Source organism: Centruroides vittatus, unplaced genomic scaffold (assembly GCF_030686945.1).
Source record: "Centruroides vittatus isolate TY-2023 unplaced genomic scaffold, ASM3068694v2 contig_417, whole genome shotgun sequence".
NCBI lineage: Eukaryota > Metazoa > Arthropoda > Arachnida > Scorpiones > Buthidae > Centruroides > Centruroides vittatus.
In genome coordinates, this window is record NW_027122227.1 from 455,819 (window position 1) to 475,292 (window position 19,474).

Sequence of the window (19,474 nt, forward strand, 5' to 3'; positions counted from 1 at the left end):
AGCCATTTTTTTTATTTTTTGATATTTAAATTTCATATTTATTTCCTTATTTATCCATCGCCTATATTCGTGAATTTTCCCTTTAGTCTAAGTTATGAATCTAAAAACAACAGCTCAAACTGAATGTTTGCAATATCTCATCGAGAGCCGTGAGTTTCGATATATGGGCTAAATCGTGCATTACACTCATTGGTTGAGTTTCAGTTGTGTGTGTGTAACTGTGTATGGTTTCGTCAATGAGTGAAATATCGAAACAATGAATAGACTCACTTACTAAATTGATTTGTGTGTTTCGAAACACTCAAATGAACACGAATTAATTTGCACAACACTAAAAAACAGTGATATCATGTCATTATCGCATGGAACAATTGCGCTAATGATAGTAAGGTTTCTGTGATGATTAGATGGAACGGAAATTAGGCTTACAGTAGAACATGGAAATTTATATACTTAAAAAAGTTAAATTTTAGCCATTCGAATTTTTGCAAACATGTGACATTAATTGTAAATATAATTTTGCCGTTTCGTTATTAATAGTGCAAGACCGTATTAAAAACTACGTGCAATTCAACCTTATTTTCCCTTTCTACAACTCTTTTCGCCCTGTGAGTATATAGGATCATTATTTCATTGTGAACTTGGTTCGGCCGCAATGGGCACGGCCGATGTTAAAAGACGGGACCCGATATATCCAGAACAAACTACTCGTAGAAAATTTCTGTGATTGCTTGCTTGGATTCACTGTCGGGTCCTCAGAGCAACAGGCTTATATCTTAGCTGTCTCTACCATCTGGCAATCTCATTTTTACCCTTCCAGTAGCTTAATATTTCCACCTTTCCAAAATGAAATTCGGTATTTCTGCTGGGAAAATTCGATAAACTTCAATGATTTTTGATGGATTTATAATGTCACAGCCTTTTAAATACTGTAACTACTTCTTACGATGTACTTTATTTTATTAACCATACTTAAAATTATTATGCTGAACAACTGTATAATTGATAACGCTTCACTTTACTTTGTTTAAAATTTTTAAAGTGTTTACAGAGGTATTTACCGATTATACAATCGGCGCTCCTCCATTAAATTAAAAATTACTTTTGATAATTAATAACATCTAATAAGTTTAAAACTCTATTATCAATAACACTGCTTACCATAATATTTTTTTCTCAAACCGGGACAATTTTGAGAAAATACTCACACACAACAGCAAATAAAGCCTACTAGGATAAGTACTTTTTTTTTTTAACTCTTTCCGCCCTGTGGGCACTAAGAGGGCCTCTTTTAGTAGGCCCATTATGGGTTCGGCCAGGCCCACAATGGGGCGACCGGGTGGTGAGGGATGGGGCCCGACATATCCGAACGGACCACCCCCGAAAAATTCCTGGGGATTATTCGACCCGTTCGGATTCGATCCCGGGTCCCCCAGAGCGGTAGGCTGCCACCTTTACCGCTCGGCCATCCGGCCGTCAAGCTACCACCTTGACCGCTCGGCCATCCGGCCGTCTCATTTGGGCCTTGAAAAAGTGCCGATAGCGAGGAAAAAGTCAAAAATAAAAATAAAGTAAACTATGTAGACTGTATAATTAAACAATTATTGATTTTCCTCGGAATAATTTATTTTTTAATTTTAATTCTCGTTTATCAAACGAAGAAAACAACGTCTCATAAAAACCGCAATTTTCATTAATATAAAAATTTTTATTTAATAAAAAAATAGAACAGACATTAATTATATTTTATTTTATCCATCAATTATCAATAAATAATTATTTAAAAAAATTATATTTACATTTTATTTTCATTCCGTTTATTCATATTCGTAAGAGAAACAAAATGGCGTTTCGGGAACAGAACCCAGGAAGGTTAGTCGCTAGTTAGAGCTTTCAAAATCCTTGAAATGTCTGGAAATTTGTTAATTACGTTCAGTTTTTAAAGTACTTTTTTAGTGGGAATAAAATTTTAACACAAGAATTTCATTATTTAAACAATTTTAAATAAAATCCATTTATAATAGAAACAAATATCTTGAGTTTCAATGATGTAATGGGCAGAGGTTACTTTTAGCTCCCCTGTACATAGACTCACCTATATACAAATTATCTAAAGGTAACTTCTACCCTACAAGTTTAAGATGGTAAATGTTACACGTCAATATGTGATATGTAATATTTATTTAAAGGTGTAATGACAGCTGATAACACCTGTGTTGCTTTAATATGTTTTTGTTTCTATAAATCCTATAAATTTATTAAATTAAATATTCAGAATTTTGGATATTTAATTAATAAATTTTTATATTTGATTAAAAGTTTAACAAGTTTTTTAAAAATTATGTTACTAAACATGGTTTAAATGTAATAAAATATTTTGAATAACAACAATATTAGTTATTGAAAATATTTTTAGTTTGATGTTTTCCTTAATAACAACGCGAGCATGTAAAATCGGTCGCGTGGAAACATATTATTAATAGTAACCGTCTGTCGGAATTATTTTTAAAAACTTTTATTCTCTTTGAATTTTATTTTCTACGGCCTGTGTAATCGATATTTATTTTTCTATTGGATTTTCATATTATGGGTTGCCTTTATTATTATTAGATATGGAGATGAAAGTTTGATATTAGTTTGTAGAAATAAATATTGCCAATCTTTGTAATTCATAATTTAATATTAAAATTACATCAATAGTGACATTTAGTGACATTTTAAAATAGTATTAATTAATCTATGGGTGTTTCTGGTTTCTAAGTGCTTTGCTTACTTTGCTGGTGATAAATTTCGCTTGTTAACTGGATGACTTTGCTTAATTGAATGGTCATCTATAGTCGATAGTTACGAGCAATAATATTAAACATTTTTGTGTGACTACTTTTGTGAAAATAAGGATAAATAAAGTATATTAAATACTGTGTACAACTGTATATAACATCTTGCTTACTCAGTTACATCATAGTAACTGGAATTATCCACATACTGTATAGTTTGTATGTACAAAGTATACAGTATGTGTTGTCTTTGCATAACAAACAAACCTGGTCTTCTTCATTTCGTGCAAAACAGCAATGATTGAATTTTGTGTTTGAAAGGTTGTAAGCAAAGGGAGAAACAATCAATTTGGTAAAAAATTGTGAAATCTTACAAACACTCAAAATGTATTTCAGAGTAAGACCAGAAGAACTGTCATTTTCTTGCATTATGAGTAAGCAAATAGCAAAGACATTTAAGAACCTGAAGTTATAGATTATTCATCATAGCCTTTAACAGCCCAGATAAACTAGTAACAACAAACTTCTGAAACTTTCAGATCAAAATCCAAATTAAAAGAAATGTTGAAAAGTTAATGCTTTTCATGCCACATGGGAATGAATCAAGGAAAACAAGAAAGTTTTTCATGCATGGAATGCATACTATTTTATACATTTGTAATACATTTTCCCAAATTATTAGTTTATGATGATTATGTTTAAAAATTTACACACACACACACACACACACACACTTATTTATTAATAAAATGCCAAAATTTTTCATATTTGTTCAATATAGGCTTCTCATATATTTTTTTTACAATGAGTAGTGTCTTTTGTTCTTTTATTGACAGTTTATTTTTTACATCATTGACAGTGAAATATATTTTTGGTCCCTTTGACATCTCAATCAATATTTTATATTGTTGATTGTTATACACTTGTATTTCTTTTCTGACATAATAAATCCTTTTGAAGTTATGGTAGAATCCATAAATACATAAATCCTAGTTTAAAATTGGCAAATAAAAAGGTTCTATCATCATCATTAAAAAAAAAGTGGAAATAATAGTTTGATTTGGAAATTTGGAATAGATTATTTAAATTATAATTTTTCCATTATTGAAATTATTTACTAATCAATCTTATTCTGTTTTTTGATGTTTCCTTGTATAAAAATTAATACAGTTTTTAAAATATTTGGCTTAATTCAAAAAATGAAAATGATATTGTTTCTAACAAATAGAATAAATGTATTTGTGTTCTTTATTATTTTTTTCTTTATAAATACAAAAAATATCTGAAATTATATTATAATTATTATTTTTGTTTTCATTACTTTATATTAAAAATTTTAAATATAACATGTTTTATAAATAGTCATTTAATAAATTGTTTTCTTTAAAGTAATGATATGGCATTCGTATTGATAATGACATTTAAATACAGGTATATTAATGATGGACTACATACATAGTGGATATCCCATAAGATTATAATGCAGCTGAAAAATTTGTAGCCTTTTGTATCTTTTATATATGCTTAGTTACATAAATTCTTATCATAGTAATACATTTTTTAAATAAAGCCTGCATGAGTAGTAGGGTAAACCATATAGGTTTGTCTAAGTACATTCTATGATGTTTGTTTAAGAACAAAGTCGCTTAATGACATATTTCTCAGAATGTATCCTTGCCATTAAGCAATGCATGGCAAAATTTTTCAACCTCCTCTTTTAGTAAGTCGTTTAATAATTGTACTAAATTAATTTATTTGATGATTGATAAAAATTTGATGATGATTGTATACAAATATATTTTAAAATAAATTCAAGAAATGTATTTATATAATTTAAAGTTTTCTCATTCTTTACAAACGTTTAAATAACTTTTAAAAACTATTCACATAGATCATTTCATAAAATTATTTCTCTAAGAAAATAATTCAGAAATAAAAAATTTTTCTTTACAATTCAATATTGTAATAGTATGACTAAATGCAAAAACATAAATCAAAATGCAATATTCAAATAGTCAAATATGTAAAGATCTGAATAATCCAGCTTTATATCTTTAGGTAATTAAATATCAAATAGATTACAAATTTCTCTTGATACAGTATAACCCCGATTATCTTGGATAATGTGGATCGATGCTACTTTGTATAACCGAAAATGCAGATAAAACAGACAGCCTAGGCCATTTCAGATGAAAAATTATGAGTATAAAAGATTTATATGATATATCACTTTTAAAACCTTTTTTATGCTTTATTGAATTTAATCATATATAAGAACAACAATTTTTACATCATTATTATATAGCTAATGTATACTATACAATAGTTTTAAGAATAAAAATCTGTACAGGTATACCTTGAGTTACATGGTTTCGAGTTACGTCGTTCTTGATTATACGTCGTTTGTCAAAAAAGTATATGGAAAAGTAAAAATCAAGTTTAAGTCTTTTATTCGACTTTACATCTGTCCGCCACAAATATTGAAGTCGTAATATCACTAGAAAAGCGTTAAAAGCACATAAAATCATATTAAAATATATACATTTACAGTAAATGTTAGTATAATCATCATAAATCCTAGAGAACGAAACATGAAAACATCTGTGTTTCTGTGTTGTCGTCTTATTTAGCAGTTTTAAGTGCTCATTATTGGTGTTTTCCACCGTAGTTTCGACTTATATTGTAACTACACAAGTAAATTCGACTTATGTCGTTTTTCAACTTACGTCGCCTTTCCTGGAACCAATTACCGACATAAGGCAAGGTATACCTGTATTATTGTTATTACATTTTAATATGAATTGGTTTTTCTCATATTGAAATTAAATGAAAAAAAGGTAACAGAAACAAATCATTTTGTAATATGTTATTGTTTTAAACAATTTTTTTATGGATTACAGTATTACAGAAGTAATGTGTTCATTTATAAGTTTGCTTTGGATAATGTGGAATCTCAGTTAACCAGGGCTTGAATAATTGGGGTTCTAATGTACCGTGTATTACTAGCATCAATTCCTTAAAAGATAATGTAATATTTTAAGTATATGATATTGAGTATTTTATATTATATATAATATTTAATGTATCATCAGTGTTTTGAAGTAAATATACATAATGTTATTAAAATATTAAGATGCTAATGTTTAGTTAGTACTGAATGTAAAGAGCGTTGAATTTTAAAATATTTTTCATAAGTTATTTTATTAATTTATATTTCAAAATTATTTTCTTTAATTGAAAGCTTTTTCTTAATATAATTTCATATTAAATATTATAAATAAAATTATATAAAATTAAAGATTTTTTTAAAGCTTCTAAATAAGTTTTTGTTCATTTATTTCAATGTGATATGTAAAACTATACTATAACTTGTTTTTTGATTGAAAAAATTTTAGTAGACTATTTCCTGGAACCAATGAGGCATTACCAGTTCAAACACCAATTCTGGGGCAACAGCAGATGATGTATAATCCTCAGCTTCCACAACAAATGTATAATATGCATCCTGGATATTCTCTGCAGCAAACAAGATTTTATTCTCAAACTCCATCCTTTCAACCTCCTCTTTTAGTAAGTGGTTTAATAATTGTACTAAATTAATTTATTTGATGATTGATAAAATTAAAAAGTATTATCTTTGTTGTTACAAGATGTCTGCTAATTTATTCAGGGAACTTTTAGACCAGTGGTACCCATAGCTGGGCAGGTGGCATCGGATAGAGGTACTATGGCAACCAACGTACAATCAGTTGGGTGAGTGGATTGAAATTTCCAATATAGTTGAAATATATTGAAATTTATGGAGTAAGACTAAAAAATTTTTATTGCAAGTTGTTTTGAAAATGGATTTAAATTGCAAAAATCTTGAAAAAATAAATTGGTCTATATATATTATATATATATTTTAGCATTGTAGCCCCAGATAGTGGGAAATATTTAGAAGAACAAAAGAAGTTAGAACGAGAAAGAAATTTTCAGCTACAACAACAACGACTGAAACAGTTTAATGTAGCAAATCGAAGATCAAATTTAAATTCTACTCAATATTTAGAAAATTTATTTGGAACTAAACCTGAGAAACAACACACTTCTAGTTCAATGCATACAACAGGTAGGCAGATGGTCTTTAAATTTAATAAGTACACAAATATATATTTATATTTATTATTATTATTATTAATTAATCTTTTTAATTAGTGGCAACAAAAGTTGATCAAGAAAATCTTAAAAGTCTTCCACAAAAATGTGTATCTAATCAGGAATTAGTTTCTCCAGTATTTAAAGAAGGAAAGCAAAAAGAAAATCAATCACTTCCTGAAACAATTTTTAAACAGTCTGTTAAAAATACTAAAGGTAATGCTAAAGGTATGTATTCAGTTTATATAGTTTTTAAAATATTCAAAAATTTATAAATTAATAAAGACAATTTTAGCTTTAGACAATATGATGAGTAAATGTGTCAATCTTAATGGTCCTCACAAAGCTAATACTTTTCAAAAACCTTCTGTAAAAGATATTCAACCTACTTTGCAACATACTGCAAGTTTTTCTGCTAGTGAAAAGGCTTGTGATTGGAACAGAGTTCAGATAAATGAATTACAAGATATGTTTACACTTCCAAAACCAAGTAAGATTGCTGAAGTTATATTATTATTACTGTATAATTTTATATTACTTAAATATATGCCTGAATGTAGAATTGTTATTTAAATAGAAGATATGAAAAAATGAATATTAATGTTCAATAAAATAAAATTACCGTTTAAACATGGATCATAAATTCTAATAACATTTTAAAGATTTAAAATTATTTATTTAACGTTTTCTGGATTTATAAATTACTTTGAGGCAACGCAAGTATATATAACTACAATAATAAAAATTTTTTATACCAGCCTGACTATTTGTTACATCAGTACTATCATTTCTTTTTGTGGATATTTATAAATTAACTTTGAAAAATTTGAAAATCTAATTAAAATAAAGGAAATACTTTATAAACAAAATAATTCAATTATTTTTTCTTTGTTTTATTTTTCAATATTAGATGATAATAAATTAAATATAAAAAAAATTGAAAATATTCAGTGTTTTTTCTTAATAAACTAATGTTTTATTTTCTTTTAAATTAATTAAAACAGTTTAAATGCTTATCTGATAAATTTCTGATGTATCAGGAACACTTCTTCACTGTTAGTGATATTAGCAGATGGATGATTGTCAGAAAAGATTTCACTGTATATATAGTGCATTACATTTTGTTGCATAGGTGCACTGCTGTCATGCCTTGTTTGCATAACAGTTATGTGACAGAAATGCACTTTGCTGTTTTACATATTGATGTAAGTTTCAACTAATCTTGTTTCATGGTGTTGATTTTATACAGATTTTTGTGTTTGTTGCTTTAATTTTGGACATCACTGTGTATAAAATGCATCTTGGAACCAAGGAAATGTGATATTTGAATTCTGTGTAGTAGCATTCTTGTTTAATAAATCTAATCTAATTCTTAATCTAATAAATGCAGATTACAGAGGTTTTAATGACAGGTATTCATTATGAATATGCTTGTTAAATAAGTATGTACCTGAAAAGGGCTGTTTAGTGAAGAAATGTATACCTATTTTTTAAACTATACAGGTGAGTCAAAAGTCACATAACATTCTTATAAAATCAAACTGAATTGGACAGGGGAAATTTTGGCATGATAAAAACATGTTATACTTATAGAGAACCATTTTGTATGTGTCAATCAGACAGTTGCCAACTTGAATTTACCTCAAAATGTTTAAATTGGGATTGGGGTCAAGTAATATATTAAACAAGGCTCAAATTTCAAGAGAAATGTAATGGAATATTTGTTTTCTACTTCTTTAATCTGTGAAAAGTTATAAATAAATGAATTTAACCAATTTCTCTTTTTCCAGGTGTGATAGAACAATGCTGAGATGTGTCTAATGTGTGAGGAACTTTAATCTAGATCATTCTGATTTCTGGGGAGGACAACTGATAGCATTGAATCATGACATTACAAATGATTTTAATCAATGACATCTCTGTGAAGATGTCATATGTGGCAGTTGCACAATTGCTTAAAAGTCCCAAGAGACTGAATCAGTCAAAAACAAACCATGATTTAAGTGTCATGTGAATTTCTGTCTTCAGACATCACAATGATCTGGATTCATTCCTCATGCATTAGGGACATCCAAGCAATGTTTTATCACACATGGTAAAGAAGAAATTGATTATATTAACTTCTTCATAACTTATCTTTAACTTATTCTTTATAACTTATCCTAGATTAAAGATGTGAGAACAAATACACCATTGCATTTCTCAAAATTCTAGCTTTATATCCTATATTGCTTGACTCTGTCTCCATTTAAACAATTTGAGGTAAATTCAAGATGGTGGCTGCCTAATTAATACAACACAAAGACAGCTGCCCTTAGGAATAACATTTTTTATCATGCCAAATATCTTCTGGCTAATTCAGTTTGATTTTATAAAGATATTAAATCAATATTTGAGTCACACAAATATTTGAGAGGAATTTGAAAATTTTTGTTTTACCTGTCATAATGGAATTCACAAATTAAGTACTCAATTACAGTACTTTTATAAACACAAATTTTTTTTACAAAAATATTAAATTATTGACAGTTAAAATGTAATTTAATTTAAAATTGCTGTACTGAAATAGTACAGGTGTCATTCTGTTTTCTGAGGGACTTGAGTTTGAGTGTAAGTTAAATTCTCAGAAATTTTTGTGTAGTGGTTTGACTAAATATGTTGGGTCTCACTTCTTGTTACCAAACTGTCCCTTTGTAGATTAGGCTGAATCTATGATTGATGGATACAAAAAAGGCTATCTTAATGTCTGTAAAGTGGAAAAATATATATACAGTAGAGACTCGTAAATCAGCACCCCGGTAATCGGAATCGCCGGTAATTGGCACGATTTTCAGTCGGACTGTGTCGTGCTGAATCGAACGTTTTTGATACTAAATTTACTTCTAAAGTATAATTTTCATGTTTTTATATTCTTCAATATATTTATTTTGTTTGTACAAAATGCAGAAATAATTTTTAACGATACGATAGCCTCGATTATTATTATAAAAATTTTCGTTAGGCTTAAAATCGACGAAAATTCAACACGAAGCAACACGCAACAGAGAAAAATTTGAACATCAGACAGGTTAATATATTTTTTCGTACATAAACCGTAATCAGAACAAATCCCTAATCTGAACAACCCCAGTCCCCAATTGATTCCGATTTTCAGTTCACTACTGTATATATATATCATAAATAATGATTACAAAATTACTTTATTGGTTGGCAGTTATTAATAAAATACATGTTTAAAATTTATGGTTAAAAATTGTATTGAATATATTTTAATTTCTTATGATTTTTAATAGAATTTATTTTTGTTTCTTCATTATAACAATTCTTAACAAATAATATTTTAGGGTTTCCAAAATGGTGTTGTAAAGAATTTGTTCCACCAATATATCATCAGATTGAGCAAGAATGTACAAATCAAGGAACTCATGCTATTGACACTACTCTGCTTTATCCAATTTTGACTTCTTCGGGATTACAGAGAGAGATTCTTGGGCAAATTTGGGAATTGTGCAATCAAACTAATCCGGGACAATTAACGAGTGAAGAATTGTATGCTATTTTATCTCTAATTGGTCTTGCTCAGGTAAATTTAAAATAGATTTAGTAAAAAGTTTCAAAAATTTTGTGAGCATATTCATTAAAAGCAGAATTCTACACACTGCACATATTTCTAATTATTAGTGATGAGTATGTTTATAAGAGGTATAAATAAAAAATCCTTTACTTATTTTTAGAATTACTTTTTAGTATTTAAAAAATAAAAATACAAAAATTCATTTCTTCCAAATATATTTCTTATTTGACATTTAACAAAATTATTATTTTAATGCATCTTATATTTTTCTAGTTTTAAATGTAATAATCAGACAATTTCTAATTAAATAATAATTTCAAATTTAATTAGATGGGACATGCAATAACATCGACAGATATTCTTCATTCCATACCTCAGCCTGTTATTCCAGTATTACAATACTTTGTATTACCAGTTACATCAATGAATACTTTGTCAGAGGAACAAAGTAATTTGAGTGAGCCAGTATTGGAAACTCAGGTACCCACTAATGATTCCGTAGCTGCAAACAATCAGACATGCAATGTATTGAAATCTTTGACTGAAGATTCTTCTCAGTCAAATTTTAACTCTGCCAAGAAAATTACAGATAAAAAAATTGAACAAGTGACAGAAAAAGAATCAGGTAAACATTTTTTTTTATATTCTAAAGTTTTATTTTATTAAAAGATGTTTAAAATTATATTTATTTATCAAGATTTAGTTTCTGATGATGCTCATGATTTTGGAGATTTTAAATCTGCCACAGTTTTGACAGAAGAAACCACGAAAGTACCATCAATTCAGACTATAGATAATACAGTAGATGATTTCGATGATTTTAAACAAGCTCCTGCAATATCTTCAAAAAAAATGTCCTTTGTTGCCAATTTTCCAACATCTCGCGAGACAAAAACAAAGCAAGCCGAATCTGACCTGATGTCACCTGACGAAGATAAATATAGTATATTTCGTGCTCTGCAGGAAAATACACAATTAGATACTTCAAGTTGGGGTTTTAATAAGAATAAAAAAACTGAGATATCTGCAAAAAGTAAAGAACAGTCATCCAATAACAAAGAACAATTTTCTGAAAAGGTATCAAATGCGACTGTAAATGTAGACGATGATTTTGGTGATTTTTTAAGTGCCGATGCAACTAATGTAGAGCCCATTAAAGATGAATTTCCAGGATTTGAATCATACGATGCAACAAATTCTGATGATTTTGGCAATTTTGCTTCATTTCAAACCGATAATATACCTGTAGTGACCGTTAGTGATAAAAATGGGGATATTACCACTTTTCCTAATCCCAGTCAAATTATGACATCAGAGATAGTTTTAAATATCCAGAGTAAAGACAGCATTTCTTTAGCAGAAAGTCAATCAGTATCAAGTTTAGAATTTGGCACTTTTGATGGAATTGCCTCTGGATGTCACAGTAGAGAATCACAGTCATCTCTCAGCCGCCACGGCTCTATTCCAAGTTTGAATTTCAAAGCTTCTGGCATTGAGAGTTCTCTCAGCAGGCAGGGTTCCGTTCGTAGTCTTGACTTAAAAGGATCTTCTTCGGATAATACAGACGAATTTGGCGAAATGCAAAGCTTTGCCACTTCTAGAAAAATTTCTTCTCATTCTCATTCTCCATCACCCTCTTTTGATCTAGCAAAAAATACTGAAGAAGGTTAGTTGATTAAATTATAATATTTTCATTAAAAATTTCATTTATCTAGTAATGTTTTAAATATATAGAATTGCCCAGTCAACCTGTTGTAGTTGAAAATAGTGCAGTCCAGTCAACTATGCCTTTTACCATCACCGATCGTTACAGTTTCATTCGACTCAATGGATCAACGGTAAGTTAAAAATTACTAGATGAGAATTTAAAATAGTACTTACTTTTTTTTTGACAATTTTTTTTATTATTTAGAATGTAGAAGATCTTCATGTTTCCGAATGGATGAAATGTCTAGAGAGTTGTCATAATTTAATACATAATGCTACTGACATTTTCAATCAAATGAACAGTAGTACTGTCTGTAATAAAGTAATTGGAACCGAAGAAGGTTCAAATTATGTTAAAAGTATCTATTTAAAGTTGTTATTTTTTAAAATTTTTACACTTTAAAAATTTTATTAACTAATCACTTGATAAAATTCATTTATTATTATTTAGATTTGGTCGAAGTTTACAAAGTTGTCAACAGGATAGCTACTTCGGCAAAATCTTCAGGGAAACAAACAGATAGACTTCGGCAACTATTACAGGATATCGAACATTCCTGGAATAGCATAACTGTCTTTATTTCATCATCATCTATATTGGTAAATCACTTAACTAACTCTTATTTATTTTAATGTTAAATAATAATATTTTTTGTTAATGACTTGAAATCGTGTCGCGCTTAATTCTTGTTAATTACAAAACACATTATAGTGCTTTGACGATCACTTGGCTTTCTTTTCTCTTTTATTTAGTTCAACTAAATAAAAGGGAAAAGAAAGCCAAGTGATCGTCAAAGTGCTATATTGTGTTTCGTAATTAACAAAATATTTTTTGTATTTTTTTTTTTTAGCCAGAAGAGAAGTTGTTGGATTTTTCATCATGTGTATTGCAGAGTGAACCAGAAAACCTACAGAAAGCTTGTGGGGTTTGTCTTTTAAATGTAGATGCCAAAAATACTTTGTGCGAGATGGATAAAGATTGCCATAAACTGACTTACGGAGGAAGACAGTATCATGCCACCTGTGCCAATTTTTGGGTGAACTGTGTCGATCCTCTCTTACCATCTCTTCCCTTTCCACATTTGTTATAATTATGATTTCCCACCGACACATTTATTTAAATCATTTTGAAATTCTGTTAATATGTATATTTACACTTGTTACTGTATATTTATATTATTAGAGTTTAGGCAAAAATAGCGGAACTGCTATAGTTAAATTTATCTGGAGAAATTTTATTTTAAAAGCTCACATTTATTCATCATTCTTTGAGAGTTGTCAGCTTCACAATGTTATCAATGTTGTTTGTAAAAAATTCTCATTTATTTATAATATCAAAACAATCAATCAAATTTTCAAGGGCATGCAGGGTACAAAACGTTTTTCCTATATCAAGATTTAAACCAAAAGAAATTGATGTAAATTAAGGAAGAAATTTATTCAAATGTATTATTATACAGAAAATTCTGTCAGCCATTTGGTCGTTCTAAAAGTTTCAAGATTTTTATAACTCATTAGACATGTTAACTATAGAAATGTATATCTAATTTTTAGATATGACTGTAGATTATTTAATAAAATGTATGTTGATATAAATTACTGAGTATTTTTGTTCAGAATTAATTAGTATAAATTATTTAATATCTATTAATTTATACCATTAATATAACTCAGCATACAGCTGTCTTGGGTACATAAATGAGTACAGTTGCAATCTTATTGTATGCCATGTAATTGTGCTAGAGTGCCTTAAAATTGCTACTTCAGTATCCTATAAAAAGCTTGCAGAGAATCATTCTATAGATGTTCCATACACGAAATTTTAAAATAGAAATTAACTGATTCTTTCTTACAAATTTAAAATAACTATTTTCTTTCCATAATATTTCAGGATAAAATCTTGTTATTACATTAAAATAATGTATCTTAAAATATTCAATGAATTTTAATGTAAAATTATAATTTTATTCTTTTTACCATGGGTACTAATGGGGTCTTTTTTATATACAGTAGACCCCCTCTATAACACGGTAGATATATTCCGTGTTATAAGGATTCCATGTTGTACGAGTCACTTAGCTTTTACAAATACATGCGCCGTTCACAGCCCGGCACTTGTGCAGTTTAGGGGGTACGGCTGTTTGAAAGATTTTCTTCCATAAAATTAATTGATTCTAGACTAATTTGACTCGAACATTTCCAAAACACATAATTTTTTGGGAATAATCCATATATACTATGCTATAAACAAAAAATTGTAGGAATACTTGTCAAGTGTGCACTGTTTGAAGACACCATTGCTTAAGCTTGTTTTCGTCGTGGAGTGGCTCATCGAACGGAGGACATATTTCCTGATAGGTTATTCTTTCTGTGAAAAATTTGCTGAACTTTGTAGACATTAATAGAAATATAATTTTTATGGCCGTTGAATAATAAATGTTTTTAGTAGGTCCGCTGCTCGTTTAAACTCAACAGTTTGTGCAATGTCCACTATTGGTCCAGATTCGACCAATCCTGATGAGACACGAGTCGACCATGACAATCTGTCTCATTCTTTTACCGTGTTATTGAGCCTCTTTTAGCGTGTTATACAAACACGATCTCAATTTTTCCGCCATGTTATACGAATTCGTCTTATATGAACCCATGTTATAGGGGGGGTCTACTGAATATACCACGGATTCAGCCAGACCTACAATAGGGATGCCCAGTTCATAAGGGATAGGATCCAATATATCCTGAACAGACTACTAAAACAAATTCCCAGGATTCTTTATACCAGCCTAGATTAGATCCCAGGTTCCCAGGACAGTAGATCAACATCTTAACTATCTTAGCCATCCCATATTATAAAATTATTGAAGGAAGCTTTGGAATAGTAGGACCAACACTGTGCCACACAAGATGATGCAATAATCCACATGCAACTATGTTGCATTGTTGTGATTTGGTAAATCAAACATTTTCAGTTTGGGATATCTGTGACTATATGTAGTGTATTATTAAAATGTCAAAAGTCTTATAGTGACTCCCACACAAATCCAGCCCAAAATTACATAATGCATATTCGTGTTCGAATACTATTGATAGTGATACCCATCGATACCTGTCAATACTCTTATGCACAACATCAATAGTATCAACACTATCTGATTTACTATTGATTGCTAACCATCAATGTTAAATGGACGTCAAATACAGATAGCAAACAATCAGATTTATTTAATAACTGTTTCTTTACACTGTATAAGTTGGGTATAAGTACGTTGCTAATATATTTTGGTGAGGTAGTTATCATCTTGGTTCTAATTCTTGTATAAATTGCACAAATCCCTTATTCTGAAAAACAGAATACAGTTGTGAATCACATGCAATGAATATTGCCAATATTTTATTTATATTAGTTTTCCTTTGCTATTGATATCGAAAATACCTTGATCACTGATGAAATATTGACTTACTTTTTCATCGTGGAAGTGACCACTGACACTTCCATGATGAGTTTTCTAAATCTCAAGCTTTAGATGTTGAAGTCGAGTCATCATTATTGCTAATAAAAATTTTTCTAAATTCAACAGGATGTAAACGTTTTATATAATCCCTTTAATTTGATTTGTTTCCTGATGTTTTGTACATTTTGCAAGTTGTTTGCCTTTCTCATCAATTTGGAAATACTTCCAAATATTAGATTTTTTTTTCTGATAGACATTCCATGATTAAAGATAACAGAAATATAGTTTTAAACAATACTGCGAACAGCATGGCTAATAGTTAAACTGAGAAAGAATATATGGCAGGGGTGGGCAAGAGTTCAGTGGGAGCCAAAATGTAGGTTTTGCAAAATGCATGAGAGCTGCAGTTCTGTACTGTCATGGCAGATAGTATGGTAAGGCATCGCGATTTTATTATATAATATAAATATAATATAAAACAAATATTGAATTTTTTAATAAACATATTTTCACAAAATTATAAAAATAAAATTGTAAAAATAATAATAAAAAACAGAAATTAACACTTTCGGCAAGAGTTGCATGTAACTCAAAAAAAGCTGCATTTGCCCATGTCTGATATATGGAGCTTTACTCAAAGGTAAAAATATAAGAAATTTTTAAAACTAATTTTAGAATATGATGATAAGAATAAATATTAGTTTCACCTGAAAAGTTGGACTATTGACAGTGATGGTATTTTTAAAACGTCGATAGAACCGATAGTGCTATCCATAGTATTCGAGCACTAATACATCTATTTGATCAATCTCCCTTAATTGTATTAAGGAATAATATGCAGCTTGGAGTTCCGAATATTATGCTATTTTGTTAATTACATGTATAATGTACAAAGCAACAACATAAATAGTATGGTTTACTATACAATGCTTCAGAAACAAAAATGAACCATTCTATTATCCAATTATCCAAACGTCAAACTCTAACATTATGTAACATTTCTGTAAACATCCCTATTCTCTTGTAACACATTGTAATGATTATCTGTATATCCACCCACTCATATCTGCATTTCATAATTTATGCTCCTGAGAAACACTATAGGATAAGTTATGATCAGCTATTGAACACAATGTTCATCACCCTCAGATTTTATATCATTAGACTGAGGACCATACTGAACAGTATCCCGTGCATCACTAAGGTATATATGAGTGTCTTGTACTGCTTGTATAGCCAAAAATGCCATAGTGGTGAGTTTTGGTACTAATATTTTTTACAGAAATATCTTCCATATGTCCTGAAATGTCACCATGTCAAATTTGGTTTCATTTGGACTAGTTAATATTTCTCTAGACAGCATTGAATACCAGTACTTTAATTACAATCACCTGATATTTTGGGACACTAGACAGATGTAATGATGGTTATTATTAATATAATTTATTTATTTAAATTCAAATTTAGTTTAATACCTTTATAATCAAATTTGAAATTTTTATTTTGGATGTTTATAACTGCGTAAACAATTCTGCAGTTTAATAGATCAAGCTAATTTATATTTTTCAATGGAATTTCATATAGTTCATATATGAAATTTCTCATCTTAATCTTATTTTCATATATTAAATTTATATTAAAGAATTTTTGCATTGTTTATTAGCAATAAAATGTCAAATGTAATGACATACAAAAATCATAAAATTAAAAATAAATGTGATGTATTACCGTATTTTACGGACTATAAGACGCATTTTTTTCTTTGAAAAATTGCCTCCAAAATTCAGGTGCGTCTTATAGTCCGTAGCATCTTATAGGTATTTTTAAAAAAAAAAAATGCTTAAAAATTAAAGTGCGTCTTATAGTCCATAAAATACGGTATTTATTTTTATTTTATTTAAATTAATTTTAAATTTTACTCATTTCATTATTTATATAATGAAATTTCTCCTGTAAGAATAAATGGATGGTCATAATAAAAGAGCAGGTGTTCAAAGCTCTCTGTAGAAAGCATTATTAGACAAATCTCAGTCAAATTTGCTATCAATTTTTACTTCAAAATTCAGCCTATAGGGAAAAATTTGGCACTTCTGTCCATTTTATAATGAATTTTGGAGTTAAACAAATTTCAATAATTGTATTTCAATTGCAGATGTGAAGAAGAGTTCAACAAGTAAGCACCTTCAGGCAAAGTGAGCACTGTGACTGTTCATCTGTTGAAGAATTGTGATGATGATTTTGCAACTCATTAGAAAACAATATGCACATTAAGGGGACAGCAGTGCCAAATTTCTCCCCAGTGGCTGAATTTTGAAGTAAAATATTTTCCTGAAAATCAAAACCACATTCAGGACATTATGTATACAGTAGAGCATCGATTATCCGACCGCATTCTAGTCGGCAAATTCAAATGTCCGCTAGTGATGTGGCGCTACAATATTTGGTTCTGTCTTGGCTACTTTAATAATATTTTTGTTAAATTTTTGCATGTTTTAGCTGGCAGCACTGGCTCGACCATGAAAGGGAGGCTAGTATTTAAACCAGGCCTAATACACTATACTAATAATGTATTTTTTCATACTTTTCGGTTATCCTACCAACCCCAGTTCCCAATTAAGTCAGATAATCAATGCTCTACTGTACTAAATTTGGTTGCGATTTGTTCAATAGTTCTTTCTACAGAGAGCTGATCACTTACTCTAATTATGATCAACCCATACATTTTCTATATTATGTATGTTCAATCTCAAAAAAAGAGCATAAAAAATTACAAAATTGAAGACGTCAATAACAATACATTTTTCTAACAAATGAAAATGTAACTCTTGTAATAATTTATTTTATTTTTTTTTCGAATCTGAACTGAAATTGTGATCTTGCCATTTCTTATATTAGTAAGTAAAACATATTTTATAGTTGGGCTTTCCTACGTTTTTGCTAGGAAACACTTGAATTGCTGTATATAATCAAGTCCGATTATCTAATTATAAGTGTTTCAATTGCCAGAATTCCCAAACTATCAAGGCAATTTTGGCAAATAGTTGATCTCGAAACATTCTTTGATTCCTGCCAGTACACTGAATGATCTTTCTGCTTGAGCTACAGTTACTGATACTGTATGAAATATTCTTAGAAAAATGCAAATGTTTAAATGCAAATATTTTTCTAATTTTGTATCTTTTTTCAGGTAAACTTGTGAGTGATATATGTAAATTCTTAGTACCAAGTTTACACTCTATAAAAACATCAGTATACTTTTCTCTGATATCTTTTAAATCTGATATTAGTGAGGTTGAGGCCGAAGTTTTAAATGCGAAATCATGTACGTCAGATGTTCGACGCCGCTTTTCTGTAAGCTTAGAAGTTTGACAATGGCATTTGGAATGTCAAGCATGATTCCACTGACTTTCGAAATGCCATTGTCAAATTTCTAGGCTTACAGGAAAGCGGCACCGAACGTCCGACATACACGCTTTCGCGTTTAAAACTTCGGCTTCAACCTCACTATTGCTAATGTGATTATTTATTTATTTGCATAAAAATATAATAATCTTACAGCCAGGTCCAAAAGATTGTAGACTATTTTCCTTTCATTCATTCTTGTTGGGCTTGACAATTCTGGCTGAATGAATAAATGCAAATTATAGAAAATCTCTTAGATAATAATTTTTGCACAATAAAATTGATGTGCAGTGAGAAACTAACCATTAAACTTATTTAAATTAATTTAAAATATGAAGTGTAATTACTTCTGTCGATATTTAAACCTAAGATTTTCGTTCAAATAAATTACTGTGTTATATAAGTAAATAACAATAATATGCCAC

General features: G+C 29.1%; 1 protein-coding gene across 4 annotated transcripts; it reads left to right on the top strand.

Moving 5' to 3' along the window:
• Window positions 1–1,794: 1,794 nt before the first annotated feature.
• LOC136976629 (synergin gamma-like) lies at window positions 1,795–13,791 on the top strand. Of its 4 annotated transcripts, none has more exons than XM_067271967.1 (13): window positions 1,795–1,872; window positions 6,173–6,347; window positions 6,448–6,530; window positions 6,686–6,888; window positions 6,975–7,142; window positions 7,210–7,404; window positions 10,259–10,497; window positions 10,819–11,113; window positions 11,186–12,154; window positions 12,223–12,326; window positions 12,401–12,554; window positions 12,647–12,795; window positions 13,047–13,791. In XM_067271967.1, exons 1-13 carry the CDS (start codon window positions 1,844–1,846, stop codon window positions 13,284–13,286), a joined length of 3,003 nt encoding a protein of 1,000 aa, XP_067128068.1. In that variant the 5' UTR covers window positions 1,795–1,843; the 3' UTR covers window positions 13,287–13,791. The 4 variants fall into 4 exon arrangements, with proteins under 4 accessions (XP_067128068.1, XP_067128069.1, XP_067128070.1 ...); XM_067271968.1 differs by having other exon boundaries at window positions 1,821–1,872; window positions 6,176–6,347; XM_067271969.1 differs by lacking the exon at window positions 1,795–1,872 and adding an exon at window positions 1,943–2,116.
• Window positions 13,792–19,474: the final 5,683 nt, after the last annotated feature.

Coding starts and splice junctions, on each gene's coding strand:
- LOC136976629 (XM_067271967.1), top strand. CDS start 1,844: ATGGCGTTTCGGGAACAGAACCCAGGAAG. Junction 7,405..10,258: donor GTTTACACTTCCAAAACCAA/GTAAGATTGCTG, acceptor ATAATATTTTAG/GGTTTCCAAAATGGTGTTGT. Junction 12,155..12,222: donor AGCAAAAAATACTGAAGAAG/GTTAGTTGATTA, acceptor TTAAATATATAG/AATTGCCCAGTCAACCTGTT.